Source organism: Carassius carassius, chromosome 43 (genome assembly GCF_963082965.1).
Source record: "Carassius carassius chromosome 43, fCarCar2.1, whole genome shotgun sequence".
Lineage (NCBI taxonomy): Eukaryota > Metazoa > Chordata > Actinopteri > Cypriniformes > Cyprinidae > Carassius > Carassius carassius.
In genome coordinates this window covers 21,627,202-21,636,778 of record NC_081797.1, presented here as the reverse complement: position 1 = coordinate 21,636,778, position 9,577 = coordinate 21,627,202, and the positions used below count along the sequence as shown (strand labels likewise).

Below are 9,577 nucleotides of genomic sequence, written 5' to 3'. Positions count from 1 at the left end.
ATAAAAGAAAGTGTCATGAAGGGGAACCTCTACAACTTGATTTTCAGACAACGGTTTAGCCATCGATCGAGTAACTGCACAAGCTGGAAACAAATCAGGGAATTCTTTAGGATTTTCGACAGATTTTCTGGGTATAGATACTATTATGGGCGGAGCTGCCACACTACTCTCTCCCCAAACATTCCCCCCAGCTAAATCATTCCCCAGAATAAACGTAATCCCAGGAACTGGAAGTGCAGAACGGACACCAACTACAACATCACCAGATACAATGGCAGAGGAAAGATGGATTCGGTGCAAAGGCACTTCAACAAACCCCATCTCAAAACCTCGTACTAGTACATAGGTTCCAGTCGCAGTTTCAGGAGTTAAAGGCAAAATTCCTTCTAGAAGGAACGATTGGGCAGCTCCCGTATCTCGGAGAAGACGCACGGGTACAGTTTCGTTCGACCCAGGCAATGACACGGTTCCTTCAGTGACAAAAGGGGTATAATCAGAGGAAGTTACACACCGATTGAAAACAGTTTTACCACCTGGAATAGGTAACGGGTGATCTCTCTCATCACGAGTATCATCAATGAATGGCAAAGCAGCAACTAAAGCAACAGGTTTCGACAGTCTTTCTTTCTTCTTAAGAACAACACAGTCAGATATTTTATGGCCAGGCTTCTTACAATAATAGCAAACTATGTCTCGTGAGAGTACAGGCTTACTAGAATGATCAGAAACTGTCGCCTTAACGTTCCTACTCATCACAGGAGACTTAGTCTTCGCTTGAGAGCAAAACTTAGACTTACTCATGTCATTCTTAAAACTGACCGAACTAAATGACCCCCGATGGGTTAACACAAATTCATCGGCCATGATAGCAGCTTCAGAAAGTTTATTCACTTTGTGTTCAGTGATATGTATAGCTACAGCGTGAGGAACACAATGTTTAAACTCCTCCAAGAGCACCAATTCTCTTAACTGTTCTTTAGTGGTAACTTTCATGGAAGTACACCAACGATCAAATAAATTCTCCTTTTCTCTTGCAAATTCAACATAAGTGCAATCATCAATTTTATTCAAATTCCTAAATTTTTGGCGATATGCCTCAGGCACGAGTTCATACGCATGTAACACAGCAGATTTTACAGTATCATACTCACCACTCTGTTCCAGTGTGAGAGCAGAATAGACTTCCTGTGCCTTACCTGTGAAAACACACTGTAATAACAAGGTCCAAAACCTTTTCGGGCATTTTAAAGACAAGGCAACTCGTTCGAAATGATAGAAATATTTTTCTATTTCCCTCTCAGAAAATGGCGGAACTAATCTTACATTTCTATGAACATCAAACACAGGTTCGTGTAATTCACTCGGCTGACGCCGTTCAACGAGAGGCACATCAGCTCGCAAAGCTTCTGCTTGTTTTACTGACCACTCCAACTCCAACTTCTTTAACTGAAATGCTCTTTCATCCCGTTCTCTCTCCAACTCAAGTTCCAGTCTTCGCACAGCTAACTGCTGTTCTCTCTCTTCCGCTCTCTCTTTCACAGCGCGTTCTCTTTCTACCGATCTCTCTTTCGCAGCATGATCCTCACGCTCAGCGCGGAGTTTCGCTGCCTCTAAATACAACTGTTTCTCTTGCAATGACATCTCTAGGAATTTTATCTCACTTTCACTGTCAACTTCACAAGGAGTAGACACAAACGATTCACTAGGAGCAGTAAACTTAGTGCTTACCTCTAAAACTCCTCTGTCAACAAGTGATCGCTTCAAAGTAGTCACAAGTGTTTCCTTCAGCCGCTTATCCTGAGTAGTGAGATCGATACTGAAGCGTTCGGCGATGTGCACCAGTTGCTCCTTTGTACAACTCTCAAGTAAGGTTTCTGAGGGACAAGCGAAGAAATCTTCGAGCACCGAAGACATTTTGTTAGTAAATACACTTAAGCTACAACAAAAAAACAACAACCAGATCACACGCGTGAGACGCTGTTTACCCGAAATACAACTCCCATAAGCCCCTGCTTCAAAGAGGAACTACGTCAGTGTATTACGTAACCTACTCATTCACAAAAATTCCGAAGACTAGCTACAAGTCGAAAACACATTGTAGGTACGAAAAGAAGAACGCACTATACACACACGAGCGCAATTACTTACCAATTTTTGTAGAATGGATTCACTTTTATAAACTGAGAAACTCCAGCTCCTATCTACGAAAACACTAACTAATTTCTACCTAGTCTTCAAAGGTGTACCGGGCTCGGGGCGGCATTAAACGCTGAACTCCGTAACGATCAGTTAAACTGAAAGTCCGAAAGCGTACCCCCTACAGAGAGTTAAATCTCAACCCAGGATAACCCTCAAAAACAAGAAAGACAAAATAATAAACAAAACAACAAACAGTGTTCCGTCGGAAGGATTGTATACACAACCCAGCTGGATACACTCTGACTAACCGGAGTTCTCATTCATAAAGGTAATCACATTACTCACCAAAGGATCGCGGACGAGACCCCAATTTATGTCACGGCCAGCTCGATATCGACCGTAACATAAAATAGGAGCGCTTGCACAGATTGGTTGACTTGCAAGTTTCTTTATTCAAGTGCAAAAATGATACAATACAAAAGAACATAACATAATGTCTAGGGTTTAAATAAAGAGAAAAATAATAATAATCCAAATGGTGAGGAATGATAAATAAGGAAAGAAGAGAAAGTTGGAGTAAATGACTTCTCCGGAGGCTGCCAATCCCCCCAGGTGAAGTGCTGTCAATGGAATCAGTCTATTCATTTATCCTGTCCACAATCAGTGGAAATCGCTCAGCAGGGCTGTACAATCGACCACACCCTCCTGAAGTCATCACGCCACCAGCAGGCAAGAAAAGGAAGCACGGGGTCGTAACAACATCCTACGCACATGGCACCCTCTAGCGTCAATATTAGAAGCAGATAAAAATGGGCCAGAAGGCGCCTCCTAGCGGTCTAACCCTAACCCTAACCCTAACCTTAACCCATAATCTGTGTCTCATATTGATGCTAGAGGGTGCCATATGCGTATGATGTTGACGAAATGTCAAGAGGGTCAGTATATGACGCCTTGGGATGAGAATGCGTTAAACACAACACATAAAAAGTCAGTATAAGTCATTACAATCAGCAATTATGTCCCCACTGGATGCAACAAATGCCTGGTGTGTAATAGGTTTAACTGGTTTTGTCTTGTCGCACCAGGACACGGCATCACAGTATGATAAGTGGCGTAACATTTCCATCACACGCTTGAGGCAAATGTAGAAAATAATGTGTTTATTTATTTTTTTTTTACCTTAAACCACATAAACACATTTCATTACACCAAATACACAGAGTAATGTTCTTTTTTGCAGCATCATATGACTCGTGATCGAATGACTAGTGATTTTTTTTATTACCGATACCAGTAACAGTTATTTGCATGTTTATTTGCCCGATAACCGATATGCAGAACCGATATTTATTAACTGTTATAAAGTAAGTGAAGAAAGAACATACTTAACTTTTTTTAAGAGTTGAAAATTAGCCTTTCATGTAACATTTTACCTTTTATATTACAACAATATAAAACATTTTATTTATAAAAAGCATCAACAGAAACAACACCAATATTAACAATAAAAAATAGAATGTCTAATGTTTTAAAATGGAGAAAATTAATAAAGGACAGGAGTCATATAAACGTAATTTTAAACTACCATTTTAGTAGTGGTAGTAGCCCTTTATTGTCACTAGTCACAAGTACCAGCGAAATTAGCCATCAACCTGTCCATACATACATACAATATGACCAGTGTTGGGGAGTAACTAGTTACATGTAACGGCGTTACGTAATTTAATTACAAAATTATTGTAACTGTAATTAGTTACAGTTACTACGAAAAAATGAGTAATTAAATTACAGTTACTTATGAAATTTTTAACGATTACAAAGGGGATTACATTTGAATATTTACACACATCCACATACAGATTTAACTGATTTCTTTCCCAAATTGCACTGACTATTCTGAGACATACCGCCCTAATAATTTCCGGGATGCGAAAATACAGTCCAGTCATAAAAACGGAATGCCTAACGCGGACGGAATATGCCACATTTTGGATGACTAAATCAAAAGTAGGTCAGTACACTTGAATCAAAACATGACATGGACTAGTGTCTGTGAATATAAAGCCCCGAAAATGCAATATATGACTTGCTCATTCTGCGTGTATGTGGAAATCAGGCGCGGACTGGACACCGGGAGAACCGGGACAATTCCCGGTGGCCTGGAGGCCGATTTTGCCCCACTATTTAATATCATTATTGTATAATTGCCTGCCGAATGTACTAAAGCGATCATTTGCGAATCCGCCATTTGATAATTAAATCTCTAATAAGTCATGAAGTGTTAGTCATGACTCGCGCGCTCTCCGCGCCTCCGCCAAACGGTTTGGATCAGACTCAGAGTAATCAATGCGAGAGAGAGAGAGAGAGAGAGAGAGAGAGAGAGAGAGAGAGAGAGAATAGAGTGGAGTGTGGAAGCACACAGCTGGAGCAGAGAAGCAGAACTACTGTTCAGGGTTTTAGGTCAGTTTCATCTGTAAAGATGCTTTTTTGTCTTTGTTTTTTTATTTTTTATTTAAATCAAGCAGCAGCACGTTGCTCATCAGTCATCACTCAAAATACTATATAAAGGACATCATTATTATCAGTTGTAATGTTACAGTAGGAATTTATCTGAAAAAAATTTCCTATTTTTTTATAGGTTTAGGGGCAGCTACGACAGACAACAACACAACCCTTACGAAAATTAACATTTTAATATTTAACTATAAATCCAGAGAAAATGGTTACTATTGTTTAAATGTGGTAACCAAAAATGTAAAATTATTTTACAAATGTATTTATTTAAAAATAAATACAAATCCATTTGCAAAAAAACAAAAACAAAACAAGGTTATTTTACTTTTATATAGACTAATAAAAGCAAGGTTAATTTTTGTAAGGGAAAAACATGACTCGTGTACAGTATTAGGATTTTTCTATAAAGATATTGTAGTATTGTATTGTAAAGTATAGTTTTGTTCAATCTTGAGTATTAAAGTCATGAGAGAGATGGATAACGGCAAAATAAAGAGACTGAAGAGAAAAATGGAAGTGAAGGTGCAGTTCAGGAGAGAACTTTTAATTATTTTGCATGTCCCCAAATTAAAGATTTAAACCTTTTTTTATGTCAGGTCCATACAAAAAAATAGTTTTGTCCATGAATTTGTTTGTATGAGTTTGAATTTTCCAGTCTGAATTTTTTTCCCAGTCCGCCCCTCCTGTAAATTAATGGCAAAGACATGGTTTCATTTTCTACACATAGGCCTACTGAAGCTCGCAGTGTTTTCAACCTCTGCCGCCTCAATATAGGAGTACACGAGCACATAAACATAATTTCTAGAACTGCTCTGTGTCACTTCATGTGCATTTTACTTATTTTGAGAAAACTATCATCATATACAAAGAGACAGCAGTTAAAAAAAAACACCAATGTTTCAGGAGTTTATTACACAGAATACGTCACATGCTTATTAGATAACTGTATTTAAGTTGATGTATATGCCTTTATTTATTATTCTTTAATTTTCACACATTTAGAAAAGTAATCAAAAAGTACTCAAAAGTAATTAGTTACATTACTTTAATAAAGTAATTGAAAAAGTTACACTACTATTACATTTTAAACAGGGTAACTTGTAATCTGTAACCTATTACATTTCCAAAGTAACCTTCCCAACACTGAATATGACAAGGGGGTAGACAGGACAGGAAGACAGGGAATTGAGGAATAAATACAGCATAACATTAGGAAAGTGAGGAGAAAAAAACAACAACCCCCAGACTATGCTCCTATTGGGAGTACAGTGTGAGAACAGGAAAAACACCTCAGCAACAAAGCACATAATTGATACAAACACACGACTTTGCAGCTGGGGATGGAAATTGTGGGGTAGAGGTAATCCAGCGCAGACAAGCAGCCGTCCGGTCCATCAGCGCTGGTCACAGACTCGCTTGTCAGACTGGCGGTACAAAGCGGCGAAGGCGAGGGATGGGTTCCGAATAGGTAGATATCTTCAATGTCCTCCACGGAAAGTTTGACTCCTAACCCTAGGGTTGTGGGTTCGAATCTCGGGGCGGCAATTACACGACTTAGGTGCCCTAAGGCATCAAACCCTTAACTGCTAAATGGCTGCCCACTGGTGTGTGTGTGTGTGTGTGTGTGTGTGTGTGTGTGTGTGTGTGTGTGTGTGTGTGTGTGTGTGTGTGTGTGCGTGTGCAGAGCACGAATTCTGAGTATGGGGTAACCATACTTGGCTGAATGTCATGTCACTTTCAAAACACAGAAAGTCATTGGATAAGCTGTGAGAGAATCTGAGTAACTGTCACCAGTCTGAAGGATTCTGTCAAGTTAAGAACATTTCAAGTCAAATTTTTTCACAAGATCATTTATCAACAAGATCATTTTACAAACATAAATCATTGTCAAACTTTGACAAAACACTGCCAGAATCCAGACAAAGATGATGCTGAAAGTCATGTTTGTTGTTTGATGAAGAATAGCTCTTGATCATGTCATGTTCAGTTCATCGAGATATAAACATGCAGAGAAGTGAATCTTGTGATGCTCACGAAAAACACTCTCTTTATGAAAAAGCTGCTGTAGACTGTGAGCTAAATATGAGACAGAAGAGAGATCAGGACAATATAGAGACTCATCTGATACATTAGATTTAGATTCAAACATATGAAAAAAAAAATTAAGTCAATAAAGCCAGAGGAGTTTATACTTTTACCTAGTTTGATTCGACTGCAGTAGTTATTGAGGTTGAACTTGTCTCCAGTTTTATGAATGAAGGAGACGCGGCCCTGATTCCAGATGTTGTGACATACAGCTACATTGAGAATTATATTCAAAAGTTTGAGAATGGCCAGTTTGAATTATTTATCCATGTACTTAATCACTTATTTAATTCAGACAGAAACATGAGCAGTATTATTGGCTCAATGATAAACAATGATTGGCACATTTGTACGTTGAATTTCTCCCTCACTGTCTGACAGCTCAGATTTACTACATTACACCAGAAAAGATATACAGAGATCATCATTGCCCTCCATACTGGATAAAAGAGATGTGTGTAATGCTGTTTGTGGATGTAAGGATGATTTAGGCAGAGTGGATTCCATAAGCGGGTCTTTATTAAACACTCTGAGCATAAAATACAAACGATAGTCACAACTCGTGGTCAGGTCACAGGCTTGGGTCAAACACAGGCAAAACAATCCACAGGCAGACAAATCCAAAAAGAGTAATCCAAAAACGTGAGTCAGAAGAGCAAAAGCAAAGTTCATAACAATTATCAACAATGGAAGATCGTTAGTAAGGCAGTGAACTGGCAATACTTCGCAATGTGGCAGTACAAACACATGACTTAAATACAGGATTACAGGAACTCATGTGGCAGGAACAGGAAGTGGCGGAGTTCAATATTCAGGTGAAGGCTCCCTCTGGTGGACTGGAGACTGATCAAACGTTACAATGGACTATAATTCAGTCTTGGATATTTGATATTTATGTATTCACAAAGGTTTTTACTTGTTATTATTTGTTTTGTTACTTTAAGTTCTATCAGATCTTTATTATTTTGCTCAGGGTTTTTCTCATTGCTTGTCTTGATTGTTGTCTTGATTGTCTGCTGGTTCTCTCTGACTGGCTGTTAAACTGGCTCTGAGTCAGTGTTCCTCAAGTGACAGATCTGTGCCTCATTGTGTCCTGTCTGGCCCTCACCACCATCTGTCTGGCTCTGCCACTTCCTCTGCTGTTCTTCTACAGACTGTTATCTGAGGCTGGCTCCAGCGGTCATCTGTCCTGTCTTTGTTGGACTGTTTCACTGCTCACCCACCCTCTTGTGCGCTGTCTGTGTTATTAATAAACCCTGTATTTGCCATTCTGGGTTTGTGTCCTTCCTCACAGATCCTGACAGACAGTTCTTCTATTTGTTGATTTAGACACAAGACACAGAAACACTGGCTACACTTGACAATGATCACTGAATGAATGAATGATGTACTGTATATGCCTATTAATTAAGTATAATAATTAAATAAATATTGTATTAAATCTCTCTAATTTTTGCTATAAACTATTAGTTGTTTGTGATCCTCTCATCAGCAGCTGCAGTGTCTCTCAGCTGTATCAGTGCAGTCACTGTGACTCTGACTGACGGAGGTTTTTGCACGACTCTTTATCACTGTGTGAACACACCACCACTGTGGTAACTCTGACAGTAATAATCTCCTGTATCTTCAGTCTGGACTCCCCTGATGGTCAGAGTGAAATCACTGCCAGATCCACTGCTACTGAATCTAGAAGGAGTTCCTGACTGTCGTTGATTCCCTCCATAAATAAGGAGTTTAGGAGCTTCTCCATGTTTCTGTAGATACCAGCTAATACATGCAGTACCACCACAACAACAGGCAACATTGCTGCTAGTTGTGCACTTTATTTTGACTTCTCCAGTTTGAGCGAGCAGCTGTGAGGGAGTTTGAGTCACTGTCACCTGCCCGATGGATTCTGACAAGTGAAGAATATTAGAAGTTAAATATTTTCACACACTCATTTATCTTTGGAAAATACAAACATAAATCATCAAACCTTGACAAAACACTGCCAGAATCCAGACAAAGACGATAGTGAAAGTCATGTTTGTTGGTTGATGAAGAAGAGCTCTTGATCAAGTCATGTTCAGTTCATAGAGATATAAAGCACAGCTCATGCAAAACACCCTCCATATGCAAACGATAAAGATGAGACAGAAGTGTGAAGACTTCTATTAAAATGTTTGGGAATGGCCAGTTTGGATTTGTGATCTGTGTATTTAATCACCTCGTTTGTATTGTTAATTCAGACTGAAATGTGAGCCAGTGTTAGTGGCTCAATGATGATCAATTGTTTGTATGAATCTTCATTGATAAGTTTAATCCTACATACTGTATCTTCCTCAGTGTCAGACACCTCAGATTTAACCTGTTAGCCAGCACCCCCCATTATGGGACTCACAGCTGAAAGTGCTCTAACTAACTTATAATTGTAATAGTTTCCTACTTCAGTGTGTTACAAACATAATTGTGGTGTCTTTAGAAAGAAGACCCTTTGGGCTTCACTTTTTATCAACCAGATTTGATAATGCTCAAAAATATTAAAAGTTCTAGACACTGAAGTGCCTTGAATTTTTTTTACCACTCTTAAATATTTTTTTATTTGATATAAAAATACATGAAATGAGTCCTGGAGCAATCTAGAAAAGTAATGGGTTGAAAGCCACATGTCTCATGAGTTTCTATTTCAAATCTGAATAAAATATAATGAAAAATGAGACTCCTGCAAATATTTTTATGAGACTATGTCTACACCCCCCACCCCCCAAATATAAGAAAATATATTTCCCAATAGTATTGAAGGCTTCTACAAACTATTTAGTCAGTAAACATACCACTGCATAGTTTTTTTCAATTATAA

General features: G+C 38.7%; 1 gene segment (V, D, J or C); it reads right to left on the bottom strand.

The window, feature by feature from the left end:
* Positions 1 to 8,249: 8,249 nt before the first annotated feature.
* LOC132125292 (immunoglobulin kappa variable 1-8-like) lies at positions 8,250 to 8,867 on the bottom strand. The segment is given in 2 exon segments: positions 8,250 to 8,632; positions 8,714 to 8,867. Coding segments are annotated over 2 exon segments (375 nt in total).
* Between the last annotated feature and the right edge of the window lie 710 nt (positions 8,868 to 9,577).